At 33.0% G+C, this 22146-nt stretch overlaps 1 protein-coding gene and 2 long non-coding RNA genes across 5 annotated transcripts; 1 reads left to right on the top strand and 2 right to left on the bottom strand.

Annotated features, from left to right (window-relative positions):
- Window positions 1-2044: 2044 nt before the first annotated feature.
- LOC145974577 (uncharacterized) lies at window positions 2045-3884 on the bottom strand. Its single transcript, XR_014439738.1, has 3 exons — window positions 3822-3884; window positions 2545-2631; window positions 2045-2072 (listed from the first exon to the last, which is right to left on the bottom strand). It is a non-coding gene; the product is annotated as an uncharacterized LOC145974577 (long non-coding RNA).
- Window positions 3885-7349: 3465 nt separating this feature from the next.
- Window positions 7350-9695, bottom strand: LOC145974835 (uncharacterized). Its single transcript, XR_014439815.1, has 3 exons — window positions 9592-9695; window positions 8325-8411; window positions 7350-7852 (listed from the first exon to the last, which is right to left on the bottom strand). It is a non-coding gene; the product is annotated as an uncharacterized LOC145974835 (long non-coding RNA).
- Window positions 9696-12171: 2476 nt separating this feature from the next.
- On the top strand, window positions 12172-22048 carry Rin (ras GTPase-activating protein-binding protein 2). Of its 3 annotated transcripts, none has more exons than XM_083104230.1 (9): window positions 12172-12269; window positions 14074-14255; window positions 14381-14561; window positions 14834-15199; window positions 15409-15852; window positions 15921-16116; window positions 16522-16784; window positions 16879-17044; window positions 17125-22048. In XM_083104230.1, exons 2-9 carry the CDS (start codon window positions 14158-14160, stop codon window positions 17268-17270), a joined length of 1860 nt encoding a protein of 619 aa, XP_082960356.1. In that variant the 5' UTR covers window positions 12172-12269; window positions 14074-14157; the 3' UTR covers window positions 17271-22048. The 3 variants fall into 3 exon arrangements, with proteins under 3 accessions (XP_082960356.1, XP_082960355.1, XP_082960357.1); XM_083104229.1 differs by having other exon boundaries at window positions 12213-12515; XM_083104231.1 differs by having other exon boundaries at window positions 12214-12515; window positions 15436-15852.
- The last annotated feature ends 98 nt before the right edge of the window (window positions 22049-22146 follow it).

Raw genomic sequence — 22146 nt, 5'->3', positions numbered from 1 at the left:
GCATTTATTAAAATAAATGTAAACTTCTACGAGATAGTGATTAAAATGAACATAAGTAGTTACAAAATATTAAAATATAGTATTTAAATAAATATAAGCAATAACCAGCAATTATTAAAATAAATATACAATCGATACTCATATAAATTACAATTGCATCTTTCGAGAGTGATAGTTATGTTATGTTAAATTCTGTGATACATGGTATAAATTCTGTCCAGTTATAAATGGTTGCCTTTGTTTTACATTTTATCATATGAGATATGGCCGTGTTAGCAGTCTAATATAATATAGAGAAATTTGTAATTTGGCTTTATTTCAGTTTAAAAAATTAAATTGAATAAATTTTTAAAAATGCTAAAAAAATGAAGATATTTAAATTATTAATTTAAATTATTAAAATTATTTTCAGGAATACTAAAAGAAACTGCAAAATTATTAATGTTTAAGAAGATTGTAAATTGCGTAAATACATTCTTATGTAAATTACACAAAAAATTATCCAAAGTATAATGATTATATAATAGTAATTCATTAAATTAACATATTTATTTTTATAGTATATATTCTTTAAATATTCATAAAAGAGTAACTATTTATATTTTCATATCAAAGAGTCATTAATAAATTCGGAAAATTTTTATATAAAATGTAAAAATTCGATGCTAAATTAATGATTAAATATAAGCGTTATAAAATTTGACGAAATTTGCCTTTCTTATAGAATAGCGAGTCAATTATTATAAATTTTATGATATGCTTTCCGTTAGATTTATCTATTTATGAATTCCATATCGCGCGGAGCTAAATATTCTTAAAATAAATTATTAAATTATGATTGCGAAAATACCGTATTCTTTCCGCGTTCTTTCCGTGTTCTTTCCGCGTTCTTTCCGCATTCTTTTCGCATTCTTTTCGCATTCTTTCCGCGTTCTTTTCGCGTTCTTTTCGCGTCCTTATAAAAGATTACCGTTTCAACAAAAGAATTTTATCGCTGTCCCTCTCGTCAGAAAATATTCCTAAATATTGCTAATTAAATATAAAGAAATATCGAATAAAAGTGTGAAGATTCGATATAATAAGTCAACGATTAAATAATAACTTCACAAAATTTAACAATCACCTTCGATATTATAGAATCGCGAGTTAATTATTATGAATTTAATAATTTGTTTTTTCAGTTATATTTACGAATTTCGTATCGGAAAATATTCATAAATAAATTACTGTTGCGAAAACACCATGTTTTTCCCGCGTTCTTTTTGGCGTTCTTAGACGAGATTGTCGTTTTAATAAAAGAGTTACATTGCGTCATCGTGACTTTCCATCGTCAGTGCCGTCAACGTGTCGCGGACGGCGGCATTTCGTTACCGCATTTCCGCGTTGTAGTATTCTCGCGTCGTCACGTTTTCGCGCTTCCGCGTTGGACTTTTCGTATAAAAATCCTAATTTCCTTATTGTTACGAGTCTCTACTTCCGATGCCAACTAACCGGGATGTTTCGAGTTTGCACACGTTGCTATGCAACGTACACTCTTGCTTCGTGCTTCGTCAAGTGATTCGGTCCGAATTAGTTAGAACTCGATCGATTGCTCGGAATGGTCGTCAATGGGTCCCTCCTCTTTGCTCGTCTACAGCCACACGCACTGCGTGTGTTAACCCTGTCGAGGAGTCGAGTGGATTCCCCTAGGCACGATTTTCGCTCGGTAAAAGGGGTTGCCTCCCCATTTTCTAAATTGCTGAATGTAAGCATTTAGAAAATGTGGGTATCCTCTTCTTTTGCCGTCTACTAGCCTGGTGTAGCATATAGCAACCGCGGGAGGCATAATATGTCCGGGCGGAGCACCTGAAATCGTGCTTAGCGGGTCCAGGTTCGATACGAGATAGGATAATTATGCGCGAAAAAGAGTTGGTGAACTTCATTTTCCTCTATTTCCGTCAATCGTTTCGTCTTCTTTCCGGTTTGGGCTTAGTCCTTGCTCGTTGTATCGTTGCAATCCCGACCGGTTGGCTCGAAATTGATTTTCGTAAGTGAAATGGGGTTTTCGCTCGTACCGAAACCGGGAGTGCCGTCTAATGTATAGGTATACATATTAAGTATATACATCGCGCGATCAAATATAAAATTTTTAATATAAGTTCTTATACAAAATTATCGTTTTAACAAAAGATTTTTATCGCTGTCCCTCTCGTCAGATAATATTCCTAAATATTGCTAATTAAATATACAGAATTATCGAATAAGACTGTGAAGATTCGATATGATAAGTCAACGATTAAATATTAGCTTCATAAAATTTAATCATCTTCGATATTATAGAATCGCGAGTTAATTATTATGAATTTAATAATTTGTTTTTCAGTTACATTTGTACTTACGAATTTCGTATCGGAAAATATTCATAAATAAATTAATAAATTACGGTTGCGAAATCACCGTGTTTTTCCCGCGTTCTTTTCGCGTTCATAGACAAGATTGTCGTTTTAATAAAAGAGTTATCGTTGTTCCTTCCGTTAAATAAACGTTAATGAAAGTTGCTCGTACCGCCGAGGAGTCGAAACGATTTTCATCATGGAGAATTATTTCTCATCGGTTCTTGTGAGATTCATTCGCGACGTCTAGTTCGGTGCCCTGTTAAAAATTGGGAATTTTTATTGTAAGATTGGAATTAATCCCAGGTTTTCCTGGCAATTTCCGAAAGCAATGATTTCGGTAGTAATTCGAGGACGATACACTTCTTTAACGTCGAATTAATTTAAATAATATATATTTAGATGAGAGAAATGTATCTTTTTTTTTCTTCATTAAAAATGTTCTATCATTATTAGGATTGGTATTATTACTGTCTATATATATAATGCCAGAAAAATTTAATAGTAGATTAAATATGGATATAGCGTTGTGTATAAACTTTAATTTTTCAAGAAATTTCATATTGTAATAAATTTTTATTAATTTTTTGATATAAATGCTTACGAACAAATATATTTTATTAATTATTAATTAATTATCTCATTTGAAAAATTATTTCTTGGTACTGGGGATATTAATAGTAGTTTTTAGTTTCTTTTAAAAAACTATTTGCAAGTATTGGACATCCATCGCCAATTTAGAATATTAGTTTTCAGATATATATATCATTTTATATATATATGTATAATAAAATACATGCACAAATTCACGTATCCAAAATATTTTTATAATCTTTAATAATGTTATATATTATATATACGCGAAATTATACATGAATGTTACATAAAATGTGCGAATACTTAAAAATTTAGAGATGAATCGAATGGGTACCCTTATATCAGTAAGATATTGATTAAAAGAAAAAAAAAATTATTAATTTAAACGTTACAAGAATAAGAATCTAGAGAATTAATCTAGAATTAATTATATATTTAAAATTATTTCATTTATTTTATTTTGAACACTGTTCGAATTGAAATTTTTTAAATCTTGCTGTTATCGGGTTCGATTCGTCTCGCGCGCGCAGACGGTACCCCAAATTATGTGTTCGCACGTTTAACACAAACTCCAATAATACATGTATTTTATTATTTATAAATATAATCGTTCGTAATCACATTTCAATGACAAAGGTTATATCCATTTAATTTTCAATAAAGAAATATATTTCTTAGTAATGGAAGAACATGTTTTCTGACGTGAATATCAATTTCGTGAATTGAAAATAATGACGAGGGATAATTGTCTTTGATTTAATACTGAAATCATTGCTATCGGGAATAGTCCGGAAGATCCAGGATTCGTTCCCTTTTACGATGGAATTCCCGACGTTCAACGGATCACTTAACTTTTCTTCGCAGATTGATCTTGCGAAATCTGATGTAGAAACAAGATGTTAATCGTTCTCCATTTTTAAGATCGCTCCTCTTTTTATCGGATATTACCGGTATGTCACTCGCAATCGTATCTGCAATTGAATATTTTTAATATTATCGATTTATTTATTCGTCGCGTTTTATCGCGAATTTTAAATAGCGATTTATCTTATAAAAATTTGCAAGTAAATTGGTCGGTGAATTGTATATTCACAAACATTACAGACCTCAAATGATTGTTGAAATATTTTTGATTTTTTATACTTACGTGATAATAATTATATCGCGCTCGTGTCTATTGAGAGACACTTCGATCATTATATTTATTCGTCGCGTTTTCTCGGGAATTTTAAATCGCGATTTATCTTATAATTTAATCGTTGACTTATACGTCGAAACTTTGTCTATCTTTCCACGTCTTTGAATATTGTCTTTTATAGTCTTCGCTAGTAGTGCAAATATTTTTTTTTTATTATTTAAGAAGATGACCGATAATTTTATTAATGATTCATCTCGATTATTTAAATCATTATATAAATCTTATTAAACTCTACTAATACATCGATAGTTAGAGATATAGTTAGATAGTTAAATTATTAGAGAGGGATTTTGATAAAATTATTTGTTCCGTTATTCTCTATTAAACGTGGCGAACAACGTGATTTTTTAATTATATGTTAATTATATTTAAAATTGTAAAGTCTTAAGATTCATTTTATTTCATTTAACTAATCATGCGCGAGATGTATGTATTTTCAATATGTATTTTTCAATCGCGATATTTCTATAAAATAGCGTATTAATCGCAAATAAATTCGCAAATATTACAGACCTTAAACATCTGTCGAAATATCTTTGCACTTGTGCGTGATAGTAATTATATCGCGCGTGTCTATTAGGTGCTCCGATTATATTATTAAAATTATACATATCGCAATCAAATATTCCGAATATTGTCGATTTATTTATTTGTCGCGTCTTCTCGTGAATTGTAAATCGCGATTTATCTTATAACTTAATATTATCTTATAATTTAATCGTTGACTTATACGTCGAAACTTTGTCTACCTTTCCACGTCTTTGAATATTGTCTTTTATAGTCTGCGCTAATAGTGCAAATATTTCTTTTACTATTTAAGAAGATGATCGATAATTTTATTAATGATTAAAATCGCGATTATTTAAATCATTATATAAATCTTATTAAACTTTACTAATACATCGATAGTTAGAGATATAGTTAGATAGTTAAATTATTAGAGAGAGACTTTGATAAAATTATTCGTTCCGTTATTCTCTATTAAACCCGTTATTCTCTATTAATTATATCACGCGTGTCTATTAGGGGCTCCGATTATATTATAAAAATTATACATATCGCAATCAAATATTCCGAATATTGTCGATTTATTTATTTGTCGCGTCTTCTCGCGAATTGTAAATCACGATTTATCTTCTAAAAATTTGTAATAAATTCTATATTCGCAAATATTATAAATCTCAAATGTTTCGAAATATCTTCGCATTTGTTTGATAATAATTATGTCGCGCGCTGTCTATTAGCGGTTTCGATTATCATATTACAAAAATTATGCATATCGTAATCAACTATTCCTAATAATCGATTTATTTATTCGTTATCGCTCTCTCGCGAATTTTAAATTGTTATTTATCTTGTACTTTAATCATTGATTTACATCGAAGCTTGATCTATCTTTTCGCGTTTTGAATATTAATAATCTACATAAAATGTGCTAGTAATGCAAATACTTTCTTTATCGGAAAAACTATCAATAATTTTATTAATGACCCTTTTGATCACGATTATTTATGTTTAAGCGTTATTTATATAAAACTAATTTCTATTCTTAAATTCCATTATTGTATGTCGATTATTAATAATAAATATCGCGTAATTCATCATCGTTAATCAGCCTTGTTTGGACTATGTAGAAATTTTTAATAAATTTCATATTATACGTATATTTTGGATACTTTTGTAATTCTTTGTAATAATTTAAAATTATTCTTAAAAACTTAAATTGAATTTATTTTTAAAAATGTTTTAAAAATGAAATTTAAGTTATCAAAATTATTTTCAAGAAGATTAAACAAATTGCATAATTATAAATGTTCAAGATATATTTTAGCATGTTATATTTGATTTTAAAAATTAAAAATATATCATATAAATGTGTAAATTAATATATAGCTATAATATTAAGTCCAAATGTAAATGTTATCAATATCAAATTATTTATGTTATTAAACATTTGAATAAATCGAGTACATTTTTTTGATATTGATAACATCATAAATTATATTTTGTAAATTATACTTTGTAATTAACAAATTGTGTTTTGTAAATTGTAAATAGTTATAATTGTATATTAATTATAATCTAATATTGATATTTTTAATTATTGACATAGTTGTATAAAATACAATTATAACTATAATTATATTACATGAAATTGTATTTACGATTGTAAATCGTATTGTGTCTATTTACGATGAAAATTGTAAATAGTTATAATTGTATATTAATTATAATCTAATAATGATATTTTTAATTATTGACATAGTTGTATAAAATACAATTATAACTATAATTATATTACATGAAATTGTATTTACGATTGTAAATTACGTGAATACATTCTTATGTAATTTACACGAAAAATTATCGAAAGTGTACGTATAATGATTATACGTATATATTATATGTACATGATTATACGTAAGTATACGTATAATATTAATTCGTTAAATTAACATATTTGTTTCTATAGTATATGTTTTTGAAATATTCGTAAAAGAATAACTGTTTATATTTTCATATCAAAGAGTCATTAATAAATTCGGAAAATTTTTATATAAAATGTAGAATCGTGAGTCAATTATTATAAATTTAATGATATGCTTTCCGTTAGATTTATCTATTTATGAATTCCATATCGCGCGGAACTGAATATTCTTAAAATAAATTATTAAATTATGATTGCGAAAATACCGTGTTCTTTCCGCGTTCTCTTCGCGTCACCTTCGCTATTATAGGATCGCGAGTTAATTATTATGAATTTAATAATTTGCTTTTCAGTTATATTTGTATTTACGAATTTCGTATCGGAAAATATTCTTAAATAGATTAATAAATTACGGTTGCGAAAACACCATGTTCTTCCCGCGTTCTTTTTGGCGTTCTTAGACGAGATTGTCGTTTTAATAAAAGAGTTACATTGCGTCATCGACTTTCCATCGTCGGTGCCGTCAACATGTCGCGGACGGCGGCATTTCGTTACCGCATTTCCGCGTTGTCCGTATTCTCGCGTCGTCGCGTTTTTGCGCTTCCGCGTTGGACTTTTCGTATAAAAATCCCAATTTCCTTATTGTTACGAGTCTCTACTTCCGATGCCAACTAACCGGGATGTTTCGAGTTTGCACATGTTGCTATGCAACGTACACTCTTGCTTCGTGCTTCGTCAAGTGATTCGGCCCGAATTAGTTAGAACTCGATCGATTGCTCGGAATGGTCGTCAATGGGTCCCTTCTCTTTGCTCGTCTACAGCCACACGCACTGCGTGTGTTAACCCTGTCGAGGAGTCGAGTGGATTCCCCTAGGCACGATTTTCGCTCGGTAAAAGGGGTTGCCTCCCCATTTTCTAAATTGCTGAATGTAAGCATTTAAAAAATGTGGGTATCCTCTTCTTTTGCCGTCTACTAGCCTGGTGTAGCATATAGCAACCGCGGGAGGCATAATATGTCCGGGCGGAGCACCTGAAATCGTGCTTAGCGGGTCCAGGTTCGATACGAGATAGGATAATTATGCGCGAAAAAGAGTTGGTGAACTTCATTTTCCTCTATTTCCGTCAATCGTTTCGTCTTCTTTCCGGTTTGAGCTTAGTCCTTGCTCGTTGTATCGTTGCAATCCCGACCGGTTGGCTCGAAGTTGATTTTCGTAAGTGAAATGGGATTTTCGCTCGTACCGAAACCGGGAGTGCCGTCTAATGTATAGGTATACATATTAAGTATATACATCGCGCGATCAAATATAAAATTTTTAATACAAGTTCTTATACAAAATTATCGTTTTAACAAAAGATTTTTATCGCTGTCCCTCTCGTCAGATAATATTCCTAAATATTGCTAATTAAATATACAGAATTATCGAATAAGAGTGTGAAGATTCGATGTGATAAGTCAACGATTAAATATTAGCTTCACAAAATTTAATCATCTTCGATATTATAGAATCGCGAGTTAATTATTATGAATTTAATAATTTGTTTTTCAGTTACATTTGTACTTACGAATTTCGTATCGGAAAATATTCATAAATAAATTAATAAATTACGGTTGCGAAATCACCGTGTTTTTCCCGCGTTCCTTTCGCGTTCATAGACAAAATTGTCGTTTTAATAAAAGAGTTATCGTTGTTCCTTCCGTTAAATAAACGTTAATGAAAGTTGCTCGTACCGCCGAGGAGTCGAAACGATTTTCATCATGGAGAATTATTTCTCATCGGTTCTTGTGAGATCCATTCGCGACGTCTAGTTCGGTGCCCTGTTAAAAATTGGGAATTTTTATTCTAAGATTGGAATTAATCCCAGGTTTTCCTGGCAATTTCCGAAAGTAATGATTTCGGTAGTAATTCAGCGACGATACGCTTCTTTAACGTCGAATTAATTTAAATAATACATATTTAAATAAGAAAAATGTATCTTTTCTTTTCTTCGTAAAAATGTTCTATCATTATTAGGATTGGTATTATTATTGTCTATATATATAATGCCAGAAAAATTTAATAGTAGATTAAATATGGATATAGCGTTGTGTATAAATTTTGATTTTTCAAGTAATTTCATATTGTAACTAATTTGTATAAATTTTTTGATAAAGATGATTACGAACGAATATATTTTTAATTAATATAATTTGTCTCTTTTGAAAAATTATTTCTAGGTGCTGGGGATATTAACATTAATTTTTAGTTTCTTTTAAGAAACTATTTGCAGGTATTGGACATCCATCGCCATTTTGAAATATTAATTTTTAGGTACATACCATTTTATATATATGTATAATAAAATACATGCACAAATTCACGTATCCAAAATATTTTTATAATCTTTAATAATGTTATATATTATATATACGCGAAATTATACATGAATGTTACATAAAATGTGCGAATACTTAAAAATTTAGAGACGAATCGAATGGGTACCCTTATATCAGTAAGATATTGATTAAAAGAAAAAAAATTATTAATTTAAACGTTACAAGAATAAGAATCTAGAGAATTAATCTAGAATTAATTATATATTTAAAATTATTTCATTTATTTTATTTTAAACACTTTTCGAATTGAAATTTTTTAAATCTTGCTGTTATCGGGTTCGATTCGTCTCGCGCGCGCAGACGGCACCCCAAATTATGTGTTCGCACATTTAACACAAACTCCAATAATGCATGTATTTTATTATTTATAAATATAATCGTTCGTAATCACATTTCAATGACAAAGGTTATATCCATTTAATTTTCAATAAAGAAATATATTTCTTAGTAATGGAAGAACATGTTTTCTGACGTGAATATCAATTTCGTGAATTGAAAATAATGACGAGGGATAATTGTCTTTGATTTAATACTGAAATCATTGCTATCGGGAATAGTCCGGAAGATCCAGGATTCGTTCCCTCCTACGATGGAATTCCCGACGTTCAACGGATCACTTAACTTTTCTTCGCAGATTGATCTTGCGAAATCTGATGTAGAAACAAGATGTTAATCGTTCTCCATTTTTAAGATCGCTCCTCTTTTTATCGGATTATCGGTATGTCACTCACGTATCTGCAATTTAATATTTTCAATTTTATCGATTTATTTATCGTCTCGTTTTATCGCGAATTTTAAATCGCGATATATCTTATAAAAATTCGCAGTAATTCGGTCGCTGAATTGCATATTCACAAACATTACAGATCTCAAATGATTGTTGAAATATTTTCGATTTTCTATATTTACGTGATAATAATTATATCGCGCACGTGTCTATTGAGAGCTTCGATTATTATATTATAAAAATTATACGTATCGCGATCAAATATTCCGCATATTATCGACTTATTTATTCGTCGCGTTTTCTCGTGAATTTTAAATCGCGATTTATCTTATAATTTAATTGTTGACTTATACATTGAAGCTTTGTTTATCTTTCCACGTCTTTGAATATTGTTTTTAATTGTTCGTGCAAAATGCTGGTAGTGCAAATATTTTCTTCTATAATTTAAAAGACGATCGATAACTATATTAATGAAAATCATTCGTTCCGTTATTTTCTATTAAACGTGGCCACAACGCGATTTTTAATTATATTTTAAAGCTTATAGAGCTCATTTCTTCTTATTCAGCTAATCATGCGCGAAATAGGATATGTATTTTATTCTCAATCGTGAAATTCGTATAAAGTCGCGTATATATTAATCGCAAATAAATCGGACGGTGAATTTTATGTTCATAAACAATACGGATCACAAATGTTTGCTAAAATATCTTCGTCTGTCAACATTTGTGTGATAATAATTATATTGCACGCGTGTCTATTGATTCGATTATTATATTATAAAAATTATGCGTATCTCGCAATTGAATATTCGATTATTGTCGATTTATTTATTCGTCCCGTTTTCTCGTGAATTTTAAATCGCAATTTATTTTGTAATTTAATCTTTGATTTACATCAAAGCTTGTTCTATCTTTACACATTTTAAATATTTCTTTTCATGGTCTGCACGAAATGCGTCAATAATGCAAGTACTTTGTTCTACAATCGAAGAAATGATCAATAATTTTATTAATGACTCTTTTGATCATGATTATTTACGTTTATACGTTATTTATATAAAACTAATTAAATTCTATTATTCTATGTCGATTATTAATAATAAATATCGCGTAATTAGTCATCACTAATCAGTCTTGTCTGGTCTATGTAAAAATTTTTAGTAAATTTTATATTATACGTATACTTTGGACACTTTCGTGTAATAAATTTTATTTTGTATTAAGTTTAAATTTATAGTTTATATTAAATTTGTATTATATTTTGTAATACATACATATTTCTAATGCATTGTATTTTATATATTCTGCATTAAATTTTGTAATATATATATTTTTGTAATGTAATTATTTTTATATTACATAATTTAATATTTTGTAATGTTTTTTATGTAATTGCAAATTAATTATAATTTACGTTGTATATATTATAATTATGTAATATATATTTTTTATATGTATTATATTTTCTGTTTCAAAACTCTATTAAAAAAAATAAAAAATAAATAAAAAAATTTTTCCTCCTCAATTTTTCCTCCCCTGTATCTCCGCCTTAACGAAGGCATTTGCCAGGTGAGAAGGTTTCAGTACTCTCATGAACGTGAGAGCTATGCCGGCGGTAACATACGCCGATATTCATATAGTCTGTTCTTATATTTAAAATCATTTGGACAACGTATGGGCACACATACATACATATATAGGTAAGTAATTTATAAAAATTATTTTTATAAAAATTATTATTTATCATATTTATATATTATTTTCAAAATAATGATTGTTATACTCTGGTGCTACCGGCATTTCGTGCACATAGCACGGAACAAAACCAGAAATTGTGCACATTATATATTACCCTCTGAGAACATTCATGAACATTGGCTTTGTAGTTCATGTCCACGTTTTCAATGTCCATAGAGGGAGTATCGCTTTCAGGGATCACCTAAAAGCAGGCCATGACATCTCTCAGTCTTCTCTCTGCCCGACAGGGGCGTCCCTTTTGACCACGTTGCGATTGATCACAGCCAATTATATCGACCTATGGCTAGGGTAACCAGCAATGATTAACCAATCAAAGAGTTGCTATTTTGAATTGACCAATTGGCGACGTGGTCAATTGGATCCCACCCGCTGCCGACATGAACAAAGAGAATCTTAATTTCTGAAATTTCGAAGGCAAGAATTTATGAAATTATCCTTTGTGAAAAGCTCTGTTTATAGATTTTCCAAATTATAATGTACAAGAAAAATAGTAAGAATAATAGATTTGTTTTTTATTCCTGAACTTTCTGCACTAATGTACTAAAAAGTGCAGCCAGTTCAAGAATACAAACAAAAACTAGTCGGAGCGCAGGCGCGGGAAAAATTCCATCTGGAAACTCGTCTCCCGGCCAATTCGGCATCGGAAAATTCTTAGTTTCCGTCTTCGCCGCTGGCGTCCGAGTAGCTTCCGGCACGATACGCCGGATCGGCACGTCCATCTGAGTCTCAACGACGCTTCCGTATGTTGCTGGTCCCTCTGCGTGCTGCATTTGCTGACATAGCGCCGCTACGATCACTACACAGCGGGAGAGAGTAAGAGTAATTCGCACACTTATACGATATACATACGACGCTGCGAACTGTTTTTATAATTGATATCGCGACCGTGGGCTCTGTGTTCTCGGAGTTTGCTCGCGCGTGAGGCGTCTCACCCTAGCAAAGCTCGTTTACCGCGCTCGTTCGTCGGCTTCCCGCGCGACAAAAGCAGCCGCTGCCGGCCGCGTGGAGGTGCCAGAGCCGCGTCTTCGTCCTGCAAACGCGAGAGCGCTTCAAATAAAGGTAAAGGCACCCCAACATTCCCATTACAACCGCCGTCGTTTATCGCTCCTATCCCTCGACGAGAGCTATCCTATCGTTCGCTCTCGTAGCTTCGCGCACGTCCCGAGAAGCATCGACCAGAGCACGTTGTCGAATCGTGGCTTCTGCTTGGACGTGATTTGACCCGCTACCCAGGAGAATCCCCGGCCTGTCGTCGACGATCCCGGGGCCTCGACTCGTTCGTTCGCGTTGGCGTGTCGCGGCCCTTTATTGGGAAACATCGCCATGCTTGCGCGAGCGACCGGGCGCGACCGCGCACTCTCGCATCCACGAGATGGAAGCGAGAGCGACGCGATCCCGTTCGCGTGCTCTTCCAACGCGTGCTCCTTCCCAGCCTTCTTTGTCTCGTCCCTCATCCGCGTCGCGGACGCGAGCTGCGAAAAGCGAATTTTCTAGAGAGGTGAATCCTCTCGGGGGGGAAGAACGGAAAGAGAGAGAGACACGTGCTACGGGATATGTACATTAGTTGCAGCGTGGTTGGGATTGTTGGGTAGAGAGAGAGAGAGAGAGATGGAGAAACGGCGGTCTCTTTCGGAAGGTGGGGGGAGAGGAGAGGAGAGATGGCATGCGAAAATTTTGCCATGCGCTACGCGCGTTGCCAGTCCCTTTGTGATTGCCGTATCGCTCCGATTATTTGTCTGCTACATGATAAAACGGATTTTGGATAAGCTCTTGCGTACGTGCGCGTGCGCGCGTGGGCGCGCGGCTATTCGGATGGCCTGAGGATATCCGCGGATTACGTAGAGAGATATACCTGCGTACATCTCCGATTCCGAGATTCCAATTATATGGGCTTACTTTGCTTAAAAATGTTATCATTACAATGCATATTTACTATATAATGGCATGAGCAGTTTAACAATGTCGACCTGTAATTTAAAATCGATTTCACATCGTATGAAATATTAATGAGCAAGATATTTAAATAATGAATAATATATATGAGTCTCACATATTTATATATTAGAAATAATATATTTCTATAGATTGTTTCAAGAAAAATGATAAAATGATTGAAACTGATACATTCTTGCTTTTTTGTATATATCTATAATATTTATTTATACTGCAAAGTTATTTGTGTATGTAACTGCGTGTATGATTAATAATAATGCTAGAGAAATTTTATATCAATGTTTTATTCTTCAAAATTTGTATATGTAAGTTGAGTTGATTTTTTAATGTTAAATGTTCTAATAAAAACAGTATGTGACGGAAAAAATTACATTCAGATATTACTGCTTGCTCAACTTTATATTGTAATTTGTATTGTATAATTTATAATAATAAAAGTAATTTTTAATGTATATTAATAAAGGTTTTGTGAATTTTATCCTATTAGGATATTATATTGCCATATAAGGAATCTCTTTGTGCTATAAAAAATATAAATTCTATCGATATGTTGAATTCATGATACTAGTAATTTTATAAAAAATTTTTGATAGTATATTAACTTACGATGTGTTTTAATCTTGATACTATATTAACTTGCAATGTGTGCTTTTTTTTGTTTCAGATATCTGCCTTAATAATTTTAAGATTTTACATTTAATTTGCTATTTCCAGCAAAATATCGCTTTAAAAGTAAGAAAGTAAGAAAATGGTCATGGAGGCATCTCCTTCTCCACAGAGTGTAGGTCGTGAGTTTGTCCGACAATATTACACTTTGCTGAATCAAGCTCCTGCCCATCTTCATAGGTATTTGAATTATCAATAATTTTTTCACAGTTTTATCATATTTCTTATCACAATCAGACACAACGTTTGAATTTAATAAATATTTTAAATGCATAAGTCACAATTTTTATAAATTTTTTAATTAGGTTCTACAATCAACATTCTTCCTTTGTACACGGAGGATTGGATTCCAATCGAGAGTGTATTCCGGCTATTGGTCAAAAACAGATACACCAGAAAATTCAACAACTGAACTTTCGTGATTGTCATGCCAAAATAAGTCAAGTTGATTCTCAGCTTACTCTCGAAAATGGAGTTGTTGTCCAGGTAAACTCTTTTTATTAACTTTATATAAGTTAAGTCAGATAGAAAAGAATTATACAGTTATATTTTATTTCTCTTATTAGAAGATATAATGTTTAAATATGTACATACAATGTATTGAATGTATTTGTCATTTTTATATTATCATTAAAATTTCGTTATTCTGTATTATAAATGTAATAATTTGTTTAAATTTACTTAAAATAACATTCTCTTGCAAGATAAAATATTTAGGATTAATGTGATTATTACTATATCTTTACCTCATTATGTAGGTATCCGGAGAACTGTCCAACGCCGGTCAACCAATGCGTCGGTTCACGCAAACTTTCGTATTGGCGGTACAGGCACCTAAAACTTACTATGTGCACAACGATATCTTCCGCTACCAAGACTTGATATTTCCCGAGGAGGATGAGGCTGACGTGAGCGGCGGGGATGGCGGCGAAAGCGGCGAGAGAGAGGTTGAGGAAATTGGTCGATCCGAACCTGAGGAAGATGAACACCAGACTCAGGCGCAACAGTTGTCGGCTCCCACTCAAGCAGCCGAGCAACAAGCTCAACCGCCTCTTATTCCGGCGCAGCAGCCTCCGCTTCAACAACAACAACCAATGTATTACGCTGCACCTCCACAGCCACATGTTAGTAAAAGTATTATTAGTACAAAAACTGTTTGAAAATGCAGTAAACATTCTGTACAATACATAACAATTATTGAAGGGAAAAAGGGAAAGATAATAACAAAATCTAGGAATCTTACATTGTTGAAGAACAGGATTGTATAGTTTGAATATAAATTGAATTTGCACATTGCTATAATTTCTACAGTTTACCATAGGTTATAATATAGTTCTATTTGCAAACATCCATTGGTCAGGTTCATCCGGTATTGCAGCAAGTTCTGAATGGTACGGTGCATGAAGAGGTGATCAATCAACAGCCACCACAGCAGCAACAACCGCCGCCGCCTCCAGCCCAACAGCATCCGTATATAACTGAACCAACCACACAGTCTCAGTTTGTGCAGGAGGCAGAGTTAAGCAATGGTGAGCAACCACAACAACAGCAACAACAAGTTGAAAGTGAACCGCAGACTCCTCAAACGGAGGAAAGGAATGACCAGCCTGAAACAGAAGCGTTTACTGCATCCGCGCAAGAGGCCGAGCCCGAGCATCAGGTTTCGAATACTACTGTCAACAATAGCGAACCCAAGACATATGCTACTTTAGTAAAGTCTTTCCCAAGCACTACCAGTGTTACTAGCCCTCAAGCTCCTAAATTGTCCATGTCTCCGGTAAGTATCATTTCGATGTGAAATCACGATTTCTGAAGAAATGATGAATAATAAATCTTTCTTTGTAGCCACCTATGACGAATTTACGCTTGGATGACAGATCGCCATTGCATCCTGCAAACAACGTACCGACTTCTATATCTGTTTCCAACAACGTATCCGCGGTTCAACAACAGGCGCATCGAGTGGGCGGAAATCAACCGCCACCGCAGCAACAACATCCCCAGCAACAACGTGGTCTGAGAGGAGGACTAGTACAAAGAGGTAAAAAGAAATGCGAAATAGATATTGGAAAAATGATTTTTAAAAAATGTAATCTTGTTTTAATAATATAGAAATAGGATTATTATACATACACATAATTATTTTTACTCTCTAAAAGTGAATCAGTGTATTATCACTGTAATCACTGTATATACAGTGCTTATAACTGCTTGTAATCAGTGAGTATTTACTGTTTTTCAGTGATAATACACTGATTCACGCTAGTGAAAGTAGTATATATACACTGAAAAACAGTAAATACTCACTGATTATAAGCAGTTATAAGTACTGATTACAGTGATAATACTGATTCATTTTTAGAGAGTATATTAATTACTTAATTTGCATTTTTTTTTCTTGAGAGATACAATTTTTGTTTTATATTGTGTATGATATTTTTTTTAGATGGAGAACGTCGTGGCACAAGACCAGGGCAATATAGTGACGCTCATCAACTTTTCTTGGGCAACTTACCACACAATGCTTCCGAGAATGACTTGCGCCAAGTATTTGAGCGTTATGGTAGAGTCGCTGAATTGCGCGTGCACAGTAAATCAAATGACAGATGCAAAGGTCCTCAAGGAGGAAATAACACTGCACGTGTGCCTAATTATGGATTTATCACGTTCGAAGATCAACAAGTTGTGACAAAGGTGTTGAACTCTCTGGTACGTTTCTTAGACAGATATCAGATTACTTCTTCGACAACCGTTTAATAAATATGGAATTCCTTCTGATCTTATCATGCGATTGTTGTTTTAGCCTATCTATTATCCCGACGAGAGCGGACAAAAGTTGAATGTGGAGGAAAAGAAGGTGAGGCCTAGAATGATGGATGGAAGTGGCGGAAGATTGAACTCTGGCGATGGCGGTATGCGATCCATGGGTGGCCAGCAACAACAGCAACAACAACAGCAACGTGGACCAGGTAACCTCTAGATTAATTTTCCAATTTATTGAGATTAGTAGAATTTTTAACTTACTAATTCATTATTAATTTAATATCAGGCGGACCCGGAGGCGTAATGAGAGGCGGACAACACGGTGCGCGAGGTGGTCGTGGAGGGTTTTCACGAGGCGATGGCAGTAGGGGCGGCGGTGGCATGCGGCAACCGGGTAATCCAAGCAATCCCGGTTACCAAAACCGTCGCTAATACCGGCCACAGTACACAACAACCGTAACAATCTCCTAATTTCCTCTATTGAGTAAAAGTCACATCAGTACCATCATGCATCTGCCATCTTCATTTCGAGAAATGGAATCCAAGACTTTCGTATGCCGCATGACTTTATTACCGGCGCCACCCTCATACGCTTAAATGTCGCTTGCAACAATGTTCGACAAGCAACAACAACAGCCGATAGATGACATAGCTCAAAAAAGAAGTCGTACGAAACACGATCTCGAACATCAGAAGACACGACTTCGTCGAATCTCGGACGAGGATTATGTTCTGTTTGCGCGAGACCTCGAGCTCAGTGGTATGTGTTGTAAGTTAAAAAGAGCCGACGATCATCGGTTCGAGTTCGTCCTTCGTACATCGACAATCGGGCAATCCCGCAGGACTTTGCGATGCCAAGTATACAAATGGAACGCAAACGTAGACACACGTGCAGCCGTGCGACAAATCCAAAAGGAAATTAACGGAGAACGTTTTCGGAGTGTGGAAAATTTAAATAAACTGAAAGAGGCGACGGGACGTGATTTGAAATCGGGAAATTGTGTCGGAACTCTTTTTTGTGAAGTTTTAGAATAATGCGTGGCATTTGTCTTGGCGCGTTTTCTTCTACTCACCAAATTGCAAGACGAAACGGCAGCAAAACAAAGTTCGCTACACGCATCAATACGAAGCGAACGAGATTGCATCGGAAAAAATGGCAACGAAGTGTCGTTATGACGTAGTCTTGTGTATTTTCTCTGAGTTGACTCGACAACCGTCGATGAAACCGTCCCGTTGCCGCAGGCGAAGGGTCTGTAGATAACGCAGAAAGAATTCCGTTATACGAAAATTCCAACTATATAAAATCCTAAAATTGTATCCCGGTTGCACGCAGTAAAAAAAAGGAAAAAGAAAAGTTTAATTTTTTTTCCTATACGTTCTTTTTTCTATTCTTGTTGCCGATCATCGATCGACCGGTATCGATCGCAAAGAGGACGATGCTTCTAGACTGCAGCAGCTGGTCTCGCCGTTTTCTCGCAATGACCTCGTCTTGTTGCAGTCCAGAACTTTTTATTCGCGCCTACCTTTTTCCTGGTTTTTCCTTTCTCTTCTTTCCGGCTTTCTTCTAGAAACAATTATTTCTCCCAATATCTTCTACTACGATTCTGTCCTCTTTTATAGAATCTTTCTATTCTAGCATCTACCTCCCCTTCCTTCACATATATACTTATTATTATTATTATTATTTTTGTTTAGGTAAAATTAGTAAGAATCGCGTACGAGCATGATCTGACGTTGTATCGCAAAGTTTTCGGTCGCGAGATGTTTTGGCCAGAATCAAGTTTTCTAATTTATCGTAGAATTGATAATGAGCATTAAACAAAAACTGTAATCAACAAAAACAAACTATATAGTTTACGTACAGTAACTTTTTCTTAATTCAGTCATTTATTAAAGTTCTTTGCAAGTTTGTAATCAATAATAATTAGGATATATCACATTTCGAGAAAGATGCTGTTTGTATAACTGTGTATGTATTCGTTTAATTGAATTATGGGATTTTTGTTTAATTACATTGCAATTTTTATAAGAATGCTCTATCGTATTGTGAATTTTGGAGAAACAAAAGATACACAAAATATTGAATCTAAATTTTTATGTAAAATCAGGAATTCTACATAAAAATTAGTACAGATTTAATCTCTGTATAAAATCAGCAGATTCTGCGCTGCTATTACAAAAATTGTGATTATTATTATGCAAAAAAAGTTATATAATTCAATGAAATAAATACATATACAATTGTATGAGCAGCAGCTTTCTCAGAAATGTTGTAACTTTTCTTTAGGTGTAATGTAATCTTTATATTTATATATAACTATATTTCTAATTTATATTTCTCAATACGTTCATATACTTTAAATTATTTAGAATATAAAGCAAAAATGAGAATTCTAGTCAGCAATAGTTTACGAGCAATATGCGTATACAATTCTGCGATTATTAGTGACTGGACAATATGTTTTCTGGCCTCATCATTATCACTATACTGTCCTGCAATTTTTAAAGTGTCTAAAATATCGAGCAATCGGAATCTTGAAAAAATCGAAGTCATAGCGATACAATAATATATGTGAAAGATCGACGCGTCGAAAGACGAGGAATAAAGCAGCGTTGCAATCAATAAGTAAATTTATGATGTCGACAAAAAGCATGTCGCGAGAGAAAGAGAGAGAAAGCAAGAATTTGTGTGTGTATGTGTGTATGTGTGTATGTGAAAGAGAGAGAGAAAGAAAATTTGTCAGCTTGCATTTCGTCGAGATTATCGTGGAGATTTTTAACATTGATCATGCACGAACGCGATTCCACAACCGCAGTAGTTTGTAATCGAAAATAAAGAGAAAATGCGTTGCGACACCTCGTGTCTGGAACATGACCGCGTTCCCGTGACTCCTCGGCACGCCCGCCCGGGATCTTAGCTCGTTTAATATTACGTTTTTTTAATATACAACCTCTCTAGTGAGTAATATTCATAGTAATACGCGCGATACTGATGTCTCGTTTAACAAAGCCCGGGACGACGACGACGACGATGACGACGCGGTCATTCTAATCCAGACACGGATAAAGAGATAGGTTTCGCGTGGCTACGCTTCTGCGGTTTGCTATTTTCGATAATTAGCGAAAAAAAAAGAAAGCAAAATTGCCACCAAGTATCCTTCTTTCGGACAAGCATCCTCGTTGGATATATATAACGTTTCAATTTTAAACCTATATCTAAATTTCGTTATAGATATTAAACGCTATGTAGAAAAAATATAACGAGAAGATTCGGTGTATCAAATCTTTTCTAAGTTAGTTTAGTAAAACGCGGAAGCGTATTTTCGAATTTTTGTAGTTATCACATAATTGGCACTATAGTATTGTTATAAAGAAAAAAGAAAAATTTATCATTAAAACTCTGAAACAAAAAATATACAAGATGTGAGGCACTTTATCACTTCTCTCTTCCTTGCGGCAGAAAAGAAAATATATTACATGTGTTTTATGTGATTCTGAAAGAGGATCTCGAAATGCGGAAGAATAGCTTTTTTCCTATAGTTTTCATTTTCAAAGATGTAATAAACCTTTATCGTACGTAATTAACGATTTGTAATAAATCTAAATTTTTTCAAGAATTAAGCATGACACACGAAAAATAATTTTAATAATACATCTTTTTCATATTGTGTGTTTGTACATCAGTTATTATTATCTCTCACTTCAAATGTCATTAAAATATGGATTTAATTAAGATACTAAAAGAATAATCTTTTCGAGATCATCCTATTTCATAGTCTATATATCTTTAAAAATAAAAAAACAAAATATTTATAACATTTACATATGACATCTTCTTAAAACTATGTAAAACGTACCAAGTGGAACACGTTGCTACCGTACACGTTGTTACCTCGCTATAAATTCAATTTCAACTCGTAACATTTTGACTGAAGTTTTCGTAATTCCTTGGAAATCGTGGACATTCACGAATATAGTTGAGAGTTTTACTTTTCACTTACTACTCATATTATGAGCGATAAATACAAATACAAATTAAAACAGAAAGTAACATGATATGTGCATATGCTTCCTGTGCCAATTCCCAAGGAAATACAATATCAAAACAAAGTTAAAGGGATAAGCATGACTTTGGCGTGCTCATTATTAAGTGCAGAACGTGCTTGGTTAATAATAAAATTTTGACAAAAGTAAATTGCACTTTATTGAATATATTCGTTGATTTAGACAAGATCCACGTATAATACAGCAGTGGTAAAATATTTTCCCTTTATCGTATGCGAGAGATGATGTATACTAGGAAAGAGTTCAAACAATAAAACGCCAGTTGTTCTTCGACTTTGTATACATATGTAGAGCATATTTAAAGGGATATTTGTATGAATAAGAAAAAATCGTCTCTAATTCTATATCCTCTTGTACATTAAACGTCACGAAAAAATAGACTATATCTCCAGAATCATTTTTATTCCAACTTGAGAGGCTGGTTTATATATACTATATATATCTATATATATATGTATCTAGTACTTCAGTCAACACAATTGACGTATTCAAAGAGAGAAAGATATGAGGGAGAGAGAGCGAAAGAAAAAAAACTATTTTACGCTGGACGATATAATATATAATAGTAGTTGTTTAATATTTGCAATCGCAGATTATGACTTCCGAAATTTTCGCCTGCCACTTATTATAAAATGTTCTACACGATTATTCTCACATCGTTTGACTTCATGTTATGTCCTCGTCCATGTGCATATCCGTGTGTTCAAGTACAACGTGTTCAAAACCGTAGTTCACGCGAGATCATCGCTTTACATACTTGAAAGAGAGCTCTGCAAATTTTTAGTGTGAATGTTTTCGTTTTTAAGTAACTATATTATAATATTAATAATAAAGATAAATATATATAATAATGAAAACGAAGGAAAGAATATGCAGAAAAAATATACAAAATAATTATAATAATGTAATAATAATAATTAGAAGACGGCGGTTAATAAGTTATGAATTTTTGTAGCATACATTTTTATTTCGGTCTGTCAGAGGCCAATTTGCGTGTACCAACCAATTGAAAACAATATTACTGCGATAAAGAGGAAAGAGAAAAAAAAAATAATGTTAAATGGAAAAAAATGAAAAAGAACAAACATCAGATGTATTGTAACTTTTTGCATTTAGTATAATACATATACCTATCTTACTACCAACCCTTATTATAGCATCTCTTTATTTATCGCAACATACCTTGATTTTGCTAAAAACTTTATTAGTTGGCTTCGCGCATAAAATCACATTTTTGATGATT

The sequence above is a fragment of the Camponotus vicinus genome, unplaced genomic scaffold (genome assembly GCF_025532165.1).
Source record: "Camponotus vicinus isolate PSW18456_S1 unplaced genomic scaffold, iyCamVici1.0 SCAF_7, whole genome shotgun sequence".
Lineage (NCBI taxonomy): Eukaryota > Metazoa > Arthropoda > Insecta > Hymenoptera > Formicidae > Camponotus > Camponotus vicinus.
The sequence above is the reverse complement of the archived record's forward strand: the minus strand, read 5'-3'. Positions and strand labels throughout refer to the sequence as shown.